The sequence below is a fragment of the Schistocerca nitens genome, unplaced genomic scaffold, assembly GCF_023898315.1.
Source record: "Schistocerca nitens isolate TAMUIC-IGC-003100 unplaced genomic scaffold, iqSchNite1.1 HiC_scaffold_375, whole genome shotgun sequence".
Lineage (NCBI taxonomy): Eukaryota > Metazoa > Arthropoda > Insecta > Orthoptera > Acrididae > Schistocerca > Schistocerca nitens.
The window spans coordinates 8,472,755-8,486,411 of NW_026045909.1; the positions used below are offsets into that span (position 1 = coordinate 8,472,755).

The following is a 13,657-nucleotide window of genomic DNA, read 5'->3' on the forward strand; positions in this document are numbered from 1 at the left end:
TTTGAAGCTTATATTCTCCACAAACTTTCCCTGCCTGCCAGTGTTGCCAACTAAAAAAAAATGATTCCAGGAACTTTAGGATCCCTGTAAAACTATTCAAATTCAAGGTCTACAAGCCAGCCAGATACATTGGAACCTTGCTTAAAGTGAAAAACAAATTGTTAAAAAAGTAACTTGATTAATGAGTGATGTTTCACATAAAAAGTGACGATGATTTAGTGTTACGTCACCAGCCATTGGTGCACAGCAGGGGAAATTTTTAACAATATGGACACCTTTATTGTCAGCAACAGTATATGAACAATGTCTTCAGTATATACTGCAGTGTGGGGTTAGCACTCTTTCAGCAATGATCTTAGTGCAGCTTGTCATGAAACATTTTTTCTAAACTTGTTCATGTAGTTTTTTTGTGTGCAAATTTTAATAACTTTCCTAGAAATGTCCCAAAAATAAAGCCACAAGATGACTATATGAGAAAGAAAATGACCTTAGAAATGAAACAGAAAAATCATTGAAAACCGGTAACATGGTGTGAGCATTTGATAACACACACACACACACACACACACACACACACACACACACACACAGTCGGTCTACGTCAGCTATTTGCATTATCCTCAAGAACGACAAGGTTAAGGAAACAGATGCTTGAAAAGGAAGAGACAAGTGTATCTAAACAACAGTTCAATATTCTGGATGATGTCGAAAGGTTGCTCCTGACATGGATAAATGAAAAGAAATTGCAAGGCAACACTATTAACAAGAACATCATTTGTGAGAGGGCGAGAATGATTTTCTCCAACCTCGTTAAGAAGACGCCAGGATTATCAGTGGTTGAAGTGTTTAAGTGAAGCAGTGGGTGGTTTGGGAAGAACCGGCATCCACAGTGTTGACATGTTCCGAAGCAGCCAGCTCTTGACAAAAAGGCAGCAGAGATCATCAGCAACTTCAAGTTGCTTGTAGGTTCTCTAGATTATCTTCCACAGCAGGTTTTCGATTGTAGCGAGACAGGTCTTATCTGGAAGAAGATGCCAAAGTTTGCCTTAATAACATTAGAGGAAAGTGCATTGCCCAGTCACAACCCAACGGAAGTCTGTCTGACAATGCTATTCTGTGCCAATGTGGCAATTTGAAAATCTAAACTGCTGCTTGTTTACCATTCAGAAATTCATGAGCCTTCAAGAAGTGTAAAATCCAGAAGAGCAGGTTAAATGTGATGTGAAGGTCCAACAACAGGGCTTGGGTGACACATGATCTTTTTCGTGATTGGATCAGTGAAGTGTTTGTTCCCTATGTGGAAAAAATACTTGGTTGAGATGAATCTGTCACTCCTTGTTTTGCTTGTTATGGATGACACTCCTCAGACTCAAAGCTTACAAGGCCACTTTGTTGTAGAATTGCGTTACTCCAGCCTATGGACCAGCAGATCATTTCTAACTTGATATGCCATATACTGAAGCAGTCTAAGAGCTTTGCTTTGAGTTTGCTGAAGCTACGAATCTCACTCTCTGAGAGTTTTGGAAATATCACTTCAGCATTGTTTCCTGTGTCAAGATGATGGAAAAAGCATGGGAAGGGGATAGCAACAGACCTCTCACTTCTGCTTGGAAGAACCTTGGCCGCAGTGTGTTGTCAAACTTGACTGTGAGGCATTTGAGTCAGTATCTGTGAAGCCTGTTGTTAATGAGATTGTCGTTGGCCAAGAGCATGGGACTAGAAGTGGATAACAATGGTATTGATGAGCTTGTGGAAGATCGCAGCCAAGAAATGACCACTGAAGAGCATATGGAGTTGGCGTGTTTCACAGCAGGAAGTTGTAGAGAGGAGTTCTTGTGGTGGTGGTGGTGGTGGTGGTGATGCTGTAATAGCAAAGCAGCAATCTTCTGGTGCTGTAAGCGAAATGCTGAAATCAACCCAAAAAAAAAAACAGTGGTTACACAAGATACAAATTTATTTGATGATAATGCTGTCACATTTTTGCCAAGTGTTGAAGTGTCGGCAGAAACAAATTACTACAGACAGCTTATTAAAGAAACTTGTGTATTACGAATAATAAATTACATAATATGGTGTCTATAATTTTCTGTGAATAAATGGCATGAATAACATAAAACTTAGTACTTTTTCTGCATGGTACGCATTATCGTATTACATTAACTTATGCGGGATAAATTGTTTCACTTAATGAGTGTTTCGTGCTAAGAGTAAGATTCTGGAATGAATTATGCTCATTACACGAGGTTCCATTTTACTACTACTACTACTACTACTACACTACTACCACCACCACCACCACCACCACCACCACCACTACCATTACAGCTGCAGTCACCACCATCAAAACCACCAGTTCACAAAACATCAGAACAAGAAGCAGACCATAAGTTGATTTCACATGAATTGATCCCTATGGGATCACAATATAAAGTTTTTGATAGAAGTCCCAAAATACTGGAAAAGCATTTACTATTTCTGAATTCCTTAACTGCAGCCCTGTGATTTGGGGCCTTATGTGTAGTTTCATGTGTGTGAAGTCATTGCACAATAGTTTCGTGAAACTAATTGGATTTTTTTTCTCTCTTTTTAATTCAGCCTGATCGCCAGACCCTCATGTGGTCAGCAACGTGGCCTAAAGAGGTGCGGAAAATGGCAGAAGATTTCCTAAAAGACTACATTCAGATCAACGTAGGATCTCTTGAACTTTGTGCAAATCATAATATTGAACAGATAGTGGATGTTTGTCAAGAACATGAGAAGGAAAATAAGTAAGTTTATGTTATCTTAACTGTTGGTAGTTGGAGGAATGTTGCATTGTTACGAAAACTAAAATATCTTGTCATAGGTTTTCTTGTACATTGTCAGTTACATGAAATAACTGTTTTAGTGTTTGGTATTATTTTTGTGTACTTCCTACATATACATGTGATGTAACACAACAGTCTAGTTAAGTAACACAACAGTCTAGTTAATGGAAAAACTATCTAGTGTTGCTGTAATGACAGTCTGAAGTAGATGGATGTGCACATTAATGAACAGAACTAAATGGTTTCCTCTTCACAGGTTGTGCCGTATCTTACAAGAAATTTCTAATGAAAGTGAGAACAAAACCATAATATTCGTGTCGACAAAAAAGAAAGCAGAAAACATAGCATACAATATAAGAAAATATGGGTATGTGTTTTGGGTTGTTTTGTTAATTAGAATAGTAGTTCAGTCTCCACTGTTATATTTGCAGCTGCTTTTAAGATTCTTAAGTAAGACATGAAAAAAAATAAAATTCCAGCATGCTGTTTTTTCCAGGTTTGAAGCTGTTTGCATGCATGGGGATAAGTCACAACAAGAAAGAGACTACATTTTAAAAGGTAATTTCACCAGTGCATTGTTTTGACTTTGAAAACATAAGTGAATGCATGAGGGTGTACAAGTTGATACAAAAGTTTCGGAACTGTATTTGGTATTAGTGTGACACTTGTGCTAATACAATCTTGAGTTCACATACAGGGTGAATAAAAAAGACTCGTAACTTTGGAATGATATAGAAATTGAGAACTTCCAGAATCTTTAGCATACAACATAGTTTGATTCATGCAGGGCATCAGTACACAATTCCACCACCAAGTGTATCAGAGTAGTACACAGTTAAAAATAGCTACTTTCACTCTTGTGCAGTGTGCTTCCAGTATTTTGTATCTCTTGAAAACAGGTTGATGAAGATACCATGAATGGGGTGATTTGCTATCTGCAAATTATTCACGGAAGTTCGAAATTTCTTCAATAATGCCGTGAAGGGCCAATCACCTGGATTTCTCTTACTGCCCAGACTTGACAACTGCATTTCTTTCTCTGGTGTCACATCAAAGACCATGTGTGTGTTCCTCCTCATCAGTTTAGCTGACCTGAAAAATTAAATGTGTGCTCCTGTTGCACAAATTACGCCCAATTTGCTGCAGCGAGTGTGGGAAGAAATTGATTACCAGTGGGATGTTTTCCGCGTCACTAATTGTCATATCAAGCCAAAATTACACTTTCAAGTGAAACTTAAGGTTCTTTGCTACAAAATGACACATCAACTGATTCTGTAAGTTCTTGGTAAATTAACTCACCCTGTACTTACAATTGGTTATTCTTGACATATTGTGGAACTTCAGAAATTCCAGTGTACAGTATTATGGTGGGTGCTAAATTGGTGAATAGGAATACAAATTTTATAAGCATTGTTACATTAGGTGAAATAGTTCTGTTCTTTCATCTTTGATGCAAATTTTTGAGGAAGTTGGTGAAACCAAACATTTTGAGGATAAATTGTTTTAAGAGAATTCTGAGAATGGTACAGTGAGAGATACAATGCATTCTGTCATAGGAAAATTAAATGTTAAAAACTATATTAAACCAAGAAACATTCAAATAATGCCATTAGATGCAGTGTAAATACTCAGGTGCACATGAGTTACGTGGACAGTACAGGTTGGTGTAGTTGAAACTTTCCAAGTAGGCAAATTTCTAGTGTTACTGCACAAAAGTGAAGATTGTGTGTTACAAATGTTGTCATCTTGTAAATGAAAGTTTTGTTGATATCCTGGATGTTGACTGAATATTGTAAGTGCTGGTCCGTAGGGTGTTAGCATCAAAAAGCAATTTAACAATAAATGCAAAGAAGCGAATTCATGCCAAGTGGTAAAATTGTGGATTTTGATGCAATTTTGTCTGCATGTGTTCCCAGTAAACATTAGTAAAGATTTATTTTTTTCGCCCCCGAGTTTTTTGGCAATCCCTGAGAGATCTCTGTCAGTATTTGATTGAAAGAAACAAACTAGGCTATCTCGTACAACTTTTGCAGTCTCTTTAAGTAGATTGAGATGTCATGAGGAGTTTTCATGTAGATAATTTGAAGTAGCCAGTCAAACAACTAACCTGAAACATTGCATGTAATAACTTGTCAAGGCAAGATCTTGGAATATAAAGTTCCATTCTTCTGCTCCTTTCTAGAACTTTTGCATCTAGGGCTCAAAGTTGATTTTGTAAATACACCAAAAAATAGGTGTTGTAGTTCATTCACAAAACATTTTCTGCTAACTTCTAACCAATTTGACCATATTCTGAACTACCAAAAAACTAGATTTTGTTTTGCATGAGGTGTAAAGAAAGACAGTTAAAGTGCAGTGAAAAATAGGCCTTTATTCTGCTAGTACTCATATCTTAAGATATTTTATGGTGTACTGTTTAGTAGTGGCTGGAGAAAGTTAAATCAGAAGTAATTTTGAACAGCAAGTGAACTTGAAAACTGGGAAGGTTTCCAGCAGTTTCATTATAGAAAGATTTTTATAAAGGGCATAAAGAATCCAATGAAAAGGATAGTGCTCTTTTTTGCCCCCCCCCCCAACCCCCCACCCCCACCCCCCCACACACACGTGCGCACAAGGTGTCACCTCACATGTCTACCATGTATAATCCACTTAGCTTTCTTCTTTTAACTTGCACAGTGTGTTATCAGTAATTTGTCTTTCTTATTACTCTCCACCTTTACACTCCTAACTTTTCACCTCTCATCCATTGCAGTCCCCCAACAGTCAGGCTTTCTTCTCATCCTGTCCACTGTCTCGGACGACATGGGGTTCTGGGTGGCTTTCATAACATCCCAATTTCCTAAACCTTGTCAGTCTCTTTACTTCATTCCTCTTATTTCCTCTTCAACCTTTCTGTCAGGAGCAGCTCTGTTTCAGAGTCACTAGGAGAATTTATAAAAATGCTTCAAATCCCTATCCTCACATTATGACGAGTGTGAACAGTTGACACTGAAACAGCTTGTGGTTTGAAGCACTTCCCATAACAGAAAAAAGTCAAAATTTGTCCAGCTGGAATCGGTCCCATCAAATTTCTTATGCCCACAATGTTAATTTGCCTCTGATTTTGCGTCAACATATTTATAATTTTCCCTCATTACGAAAAAATGTTTGTGGAGAAGATATGATGCTGGCATAATTTTGGCCGTCCTGTAGTGTTTACAAATATTAAGTGGTTAAGTTTCTTGACACCAGGGCACTCTATTCAGTGGATTTGAATGAGTAAAAGCTTCACAATTTGTGCCGTGTCTCCCACTGCTGCCAAGCTCTACGTGGTGTGGTGGCTGATGGGAGTAACTAGGTTTGTTCGAATGAAGGTATCGTGACCACTCACAACTATTTCCAAACGCTCTTTTGCTCAAATGCAGTTTTGTGATTGTTGTGATCATCGTGACATCTTTGTCAAACCATATTTAGCTTGTTTTGGCGAATGGCCACATCGAACGCTAGTTGACACTTTGTCTTGCTTAAATGTTGCTAGTGTAAGCTGAGCTAAATGTGTTTCGAGAATTTTTTATCGTTGTCAAGTGCGTTATTTATGTATGTATTTTTTGTGACTCACCTTCAATTCATCAGGACTTTTGGTATTACCTTCCGCAGAGAGCAATAACAATTAAAGTATGATTTGAGCACCAGCGGAATATGGGCACACGTTCACTACACCTCCACTTTGTACTGCTCTTCAGGGTGTTATATGCTCGCATTGCAAAACCAAACTTACGTTTCAGGTGTTGTGGAACACTGTCTTTCTAATGAAGATGAAGATGGTGTATAAGAGTTTGCAGAAAATACATTTTTTGTAAAAATGGGCTAAGATTAGCAATTTGTGGCATTTATACAAATATCAATTGTGCTCTAGAAAGAGGTACGATGAAATTTTATATTCTAACGCCATTGGTTAAGTTGTTTTATGCAAAGGTTAAAGTTAGTTTCACACTTCCGGAGATACAGGAAGCTAAACTTTTCATTTTTCAAGTGGCTATTTTTGTGACCCACTTCGCTTCAAATTTTCCTTATGGAAATCACTTGGGAAATTAACTTGAAAGAGCAAAAGGTTTCAAAAGATCACCTAGTTATGTTTCCTTCTAGAAAAAAATTGCAGGAAACGTGTTATTTCAAAGTTGCTTAAAGCTAAAAGGATACACTGTTGGAAGATGTGCTGTGGGGTCAAACAAATAACTATATCTCTGCAGATATTGAATTGGTGTTCGTAAGACTTTGTGTGCCTGTTTTCAGTTATCATTGGTAAACACACACATTCATGTGGAAATATCTAGACCACTTGACATGGAAGGACCCCCGAGTTTCTCAGGTCAACGGTGGTAGAAGAAAAGTGTCACCATTCTCAGCCAAAAGGAAATGGCACAATAATGGGTTTTAAGCATTCTGGTTCATTCAGGATAAATAGGTCCTACAGTTTACTAAATTATCGATGTCCTGTAATATAAAGGAAATGCTCAGTTGAGCAGAGTTGGCAAATGGACCACCATTGTTGTGTTAGAGGTATCGCTCTTCATGAATATGTGGTTAATTTTGATGCATTAACCATAAAAAATGTCTTGAACATTTTAATCCTTTGAATCCCAGTGATACTAAAAATCTTAATTTTAAAAGTTTTCACTAAATTGGGGCCTATATTTTAGTAAACAATGAATAAAAGAGGAAATAGTACCTCAGTGTACTGCTAGAGACATCTGTCTTGTTATAGCATTGGTGGTTTCATTGGAAAAACTTAAAAAAAATCAATAAAATTGTTGTTTCAGGCAGAAACCCATAGTACTCAAAGGGTTAAGTTCTGCCACAATTACTCTTATGTAGTTCCTGACAAAATATATTTTTAGTCAGTGATATAATTAGTGAATATAATCAGTGCAGTTAGTTGGAAATTCAATGACTGGTGGGACAATCTCGTGAGTGGCAAAATTAAGACAGCTTTTGAGTAGCATCATCATTTACTTTTAGGGTTGTAAAGAATCATAGCTCAGGCAGGATACAGAGGCTGATGCACAGTGTCCAGTTTTCGTCCAAAGCACTGGATGAGTTAGTTTGTTCAGAAGGTTAGGCTGATAAGAGTTTTTCCACATTTTTGCAAGTCAGCGATGACAGAATTGAAGCTCACACTTTGCGATCTTTCTTAAACAATTTTATGAAAACTACCTGGTAACAAAAATTCATTTTGCTTTACTTATGGCTTTGTCAGGTTCATGATGATGTGCCGCCCATTATTTCATTCATTGTCCTAGTTATTGTGATATTTATGTGAAATTAAGACACTGTGCGAAATTCGGAAAAGTGTGTAATGAAAAATTGCGTTTGGTGCCTGTTATGTAATATGTTGTTGCATGTGAATTTTAGCTAAGACATTGAATTTTTCTTTAGACTTGGGGAGACCAATCTCAAGAAAATTGGTCTTAAGCAGCACGCTGATTTGTGATTGCGCTGTGCCAGCGATAAAGCCAGAGCGAAATATCCACACCATTCCTCATATTTCATAAATGGTTTTAGATATCGAAATGAGATTTTGGCAAATGATAGCACATAAAGAAGAGTATTTTACCATGTTGTTATATAAAACTTCATTATCTACAGTATTATCACAATAACTACAGACTTTTTCAAGAAAGAAAGTAATTTTGACAGCTGGTGAAATGAGAAATGCTATGGGTTTTGGAACAACATATGTGAAGATATCACACTTTTTTTGTACAGGGGATGTGCTTTTTCATAAGATACTGACTTTAGTTTTCCTCAGTACCCCACTTAATTAACTCAATAAACCACTGTTTCAGAAGAAGCGAGCGAGCGCTACTTACTGTGAAGGCGACACACTAATTTGGTGACCGGCACAATTAAAGTGCTTACACATAAGCTTTCAGCCACCCCTCTCCACATTAAATCCACCAGTACTCGCAACAACACAATACTTGCACTTGGCACCAACAGTACTTTCATTTGGCACCAACAGTACTTTCATTTGGCACCAACAGTACTTTCATTTGGCACCAACAGTACTTTCATTTGGCACCAACAGTACTTTCATTTGGCACCAACAGTACTTTCATTTGGCACCAACAGTACTTTCATTTGGCACCAACAGTACTTTCATTTGGCACCAACAGTACTTTCATTTGGCACCAACAGTACTTTCATTTGGCACCAACAGTACTTTCATTTGGCACCAACAGTACTTTCATTTGGCACCAACAGTACTTTCATTTGGCACCAACAGTACTTTCATTTGGCACCAACAGTACTTTCATTTGGCACCAACAGTACTTTCATTTGGCACCAACAGTACTTTCATTTGGCACCAACAGTACTTTCATTTGGCACCAACAGTACTTTCATTTGGCACCAACAGTACTTTCATTTGGCACCAACAGTACTTTCATTTGGCACCAACAGTACTTTCATTTGGCACCAACAGTACTTTCATTTGGCACCAACAGTACTTTCATTTGGCACCAACAGTACTTTCATTTGGCACCAACAGTACTTTCATTTGGCACCAACAGTACTTTCATTTGGCACCAACAGTACTTTCATTTGGCACCAACAGTACTTTAATTTGGCACCAACAGTACTTTCATTTGGCACCAACAGTACTTTCATTTGGCACCAACAGTACTTTCATTTGGCACCAACAGTACTTTCATTTGGCACCAACAGTACTTTAATTTGGCACCAACAGTACTTTAATTTGGCACCAACAGTACTTTAATTTGGCACCAACAGTACTTTAATTTGGCATCTGTCATCCCTGTCCTACCAGAAAATCCTCCCACACAGCCTAGCTACCCAGGGGCCCACATATCTGCAGTGACAGTGGGTCACGCAAAGGCCTTCACACAGACATTTATCCCCTAGATGTAGTCCACAAACAGATCTCTTGCGCCATTTTTCCCTCACACCCTAATCCTCCCACCACCCACAAGAACCAGCATGAAAGAATGCCCCCCCCCCCCCCCCCGCCCCTTCATCACCCAGTACCACCCGGGACTGGAGCATGGAGCAACTGAACCACAGCCTTCACCAGGACTTTGATTACCCATAATCGTGATCTGAAATGAGGAAAATACTACCCAAGATCCTTCCCACCCCTCCTAAAGTGGTGTTCATTGCCCAGTCATCATCATCGTCATCTTAGTCAATCCCTATGCCACTCCCTATCCCAACCATTTGCCACAAGGATCATATGCTTTTGGAAGACCCAGGTGCAAGACGTACCCATCTATCAGACCATAATTTGCTATTCCAGTCCCGTCACAGGTTTATACTGCCCCATTGAGGACAAGGTTGCCTGAAAGGAGCCATGTCATAGACAAGCTCTGCAGCAATCATTGCACAGCTTCTTATATTGGCATGATTACCAACTAACTGTTCACCAGGATGAACAGCCACTGCCAAACTGTGGTCAAAGCAAAGTAGACCATCCTGTCAATATGCAACTGAACATAACACTTCGTTTCAATGGCTGATTCACTACCCGAGCCATCTGGATCCTCCCCTTCTCCACCAGTTTTTCTTAACTACACAAATAGGAGTTACCCTTACATTCGTGTCCTATCACCTCCTCCCCATTCCCATCTCCTACACTCTTTGTATGTCACCCTCCACCAAAGCATCTGCCCATCTTTACCCAATTCTCTCCTTTTTTGACTCAGTTTTTCCCCCACATCCTGTCCGACAACTAGATGCTGCACGTGTTGACATTCTAGTCCCTGCACACCCTGCCAGACAATATCCTCTCTCACCCCAACCATATACTGTTACCACTTCCTCTTCACAATCTCTCCAGATTGGTGCTATCATCCCATGTGATAGTTTCATTCTGGCCCGAGCTGTTGGAGTTGGCAGTCGTGTGTGAGGTGTGCTTCCTTGTGTGGATGAATGGTGTGCGTGTGCGTGTGCGTGCGCGCGTGCGTGGGCGTTTTTCTGATGAAGGCTGTGGCTGAAATCTTTATATGTCTTTTAATTGTGCCAGTCTGCAACTAGGCACGTTATCTTTATGGTAAGTAACAGCCTCTCTCTTCCTGCTATGTCATTATTCCTATGTGGAGTTTTCGTTGCCTCACGTAACTTAACTACTCCACCTGATTGTCTGGTCATACTGCTTTATGCCCTGAAAACTGTTGGTACTCCTGGACAGCATTCAACTTCTGATAGCTACACATGGCCAATACCTTACATACTCCTACACAATGAGCCACACCACTTGCTCTTGATAACCCATAGTGCAAAACTAATTCTTATTTACATATACACAGACTTGTGGCTAGTTGACACATGCTGAATGTAACAATTCATATACATATTTGGCAGAAGACCCATTGACTATCCACAGTACTCTGCGATACAAAACACACACAAAAAACTGCACTCAGCCGATAGCATTTTGACAAAACTGCAACCCTGCAGTAATTGTAATCTTCATCCACAGATGTCAGTCGTAGGTTTTGTACGTCCCACTTGTCACCAACTGAAGTAGACCTGGGGTAAAGGATTGTTTCTGTGCAGGGCTTCATTGCAGTGGTGGGTTGGGGAGAGGGTACAGGCCAGTGCCAGCTCAGATAAACAGCAAAAGTCAAATATTTTAATAAAATCCGTGCAACTACTTGTAGCAACATGGTGCAGAAGCAAAGTACCATCTCAGTATGTGATGAGAATGGAACATTTTGTATGATGGTGGCTGGCTGTTGACCAGAAGGCTATGACGTTAGTGTCAAGGAATGCTGGCACTGCAAGGTTGCTCAGTGTTGCGTGGCCCAGTTGTGAACAGCACGCTTGTGTGTGGGGGCCAGTTGTGTGGAAGACTGCCAGAGTACTTGCAAGGGATGACAGCATCTAGTAATAGATCTCTCCGCGAGTGACAGTGTGTGGCGCCAGGGCACCTGTATCGATGCAGAAGGATGAGGTGGTGTTCCACCCTGGCCTCTGTGCTGCCCTCAAGGGCAGGAACCTTTCTGCTGCTGGAGTTAGCCTGGAGGCAGCCCACCTTTAGAGAGGCACCATGTCCAAGGATGATGATTTGGTACTAGATGCTGCGGCAATGGAGGTTTAAACTTCTGGCAGCTGCTTGCTGACCCATACTGCACTGGGGCCTGACCCAGCCCTTACCTCATGGTAGGCAGTGGTGGACTGCTGATACCTCTTTTAAAATTGATATTCATTTATATGGGCTAGCAGCCCATTTGTTGTGTTGTTGCACTGCTTCCAGCTTCGTTCAGGACAAATTCGTTGTGTGGCAATGTAGAAACTACTTTGCTTGTCATGGAAGAACCCTATCTTACTGCTGTGACGGCAAGATTGCACTGCTTGCCGTAGTCATCTTGCAATGTGTAAACAAGCATGTTGCTGCAACTGGCATGCCAACACATTGGCTACAACTGTCTGCCTACAAATGTGCACACATACTCAGAGTTGTTGTTGGGAGACATTTTGTTGCCTATTGTTGTATATCATTTTATGATTAATGTGCTTTGGAGTCGGCAGCATTGAAACCTGTCATCTTTTTCCAAATATGAATGAATAAGATTCTCTTAATTTGGCTTCATGGTGGTGAGAATTTGCATAGCTTCTTAGAACCACCATATCCTCTCCAGTGTAGAAATCAATTTGCATAGGCTGTCATTTTTGTCCAGTTTAAAACTGTATGTTTTAGTTGCTATGCTAGGTGATTTTTCATTTGATTTGTGGTATGAAAATGATGCTGCATTCAGCTGTCAAAAATCAGCGGTTGTTGAGGGTGATACCTGGTTCTTTACTGTAAGTTACTTAAATCTTTTCTTTAGTTGCAGATACTTCCCATGTTAAAAATAACATAGGCTTTGCCTCACTGTTTTAGTGACTAGGTCACTGATGATATAAAAGTATGTGTTTTCTGTTGCTGCTTGGCGAATTATTTTTTATCATCCAATTAAATTATGTTGACAAAAAATGTTTTGGAATAATATACATGGTCACACCCCAAGAAGAAACAATTTGAGGAAATAAGATTAATTTTGCGTTCTGTAATGAACATAGGTATTTTTTTTAGTCTGCACCACAGCATGTCAATTAGTGAGAAATACAATTAGGTAAGGAACACTGGTGTGGCTGTTTGGAGCTCTGAAAAGTAAGGCGTACTTGCAGAATGGTTTTGCTATTCTTTGGCTCAGTTCCATCATAAAGATGTTTCTTGTCACATTAACTTCTAGTTTTTCCCATGTGGCAAGGGCCTTACTGACCATATGCCAACTACAAGGGCCTTTCCATTTTTCTTCTGTCAAGAGTGCAGTGTTTGTCCATTTAGTGTTCATTCTAGCTGTATCCTTCCAGATTTTCTTGCTAAGTAATTTTGGGCCATCTTGTTCATTCTGTTGATTTTCTAGTTACATGGACATCACAATTCAACCTTCTCTTAAGTATGTGAACCATTCTGTAAATGTTTGTAGATTTCCTTTTGCATTATTTACTAATAATTAGTTTTATGTTTCAGATTTCCGCAATGGAAGAGCATGTATCCTTGTTGCTACTGATGTTGCTGCACGTGGTCTAGGTAAGATATTGGCAGGCTACAACAATTTTTCGTAGTATTGGATTTTTTTTACTTGCTTGATTTTAGTTTTATTGTTCTGACAGAGCTTTGGCTCTTACCCTTAAGGCACAGTTTAAACAGGCAATGCAATATGCTGTGTGACTTAGGATAAGACGCAGAATCAATTTGTATTGGGAGTTGCGCATAGAAACATAGTTGTAGGGACTTCGTTAATCACACAGGGATGTCAACGATGAGACACAGACATGTATCTGTCATATTGCCTGGTGCAATACAG

General features: G+C 39.5%; 1 protein-coding gene across 2 annotated transcripts in view; it reads left to right on the forward strand.

Moving 5' to 3' along the window:
• Nucleotides 1-13,657, forward strand: part of LOC126229555 (ATP-dependent RNA helicase p62-like) — a 56,339-nt gene that overhangs the window by 38,465 nt on the left and 4,217 nt on the right. For both annotated transcript variants that reach the window (XM_049942320.1, XM_049942319.1), the window contains exons 8-11: nucleotides 2,596-2,768; nucleotides 3,064-3,174; nucleotides 3,304-3,365; nucleotides 13,321-13,380. In XM_049942320.1, coding sequence (XP_049798277.1) covers nucleotides 2,596-2,768; nucleotides 3,064-3,174; nucleotides 3,304-3,365; nucleotides 13,321-13,380 — 406 coding nt within the window. The remainder of the gene's footprint in view (nucleotides 1-2,595; nucleotides 2,769-3,063; nucleotides 3,175-3,303; nucleotides 3,366-13,320; nucleotides 13,381-13,657) is intronic.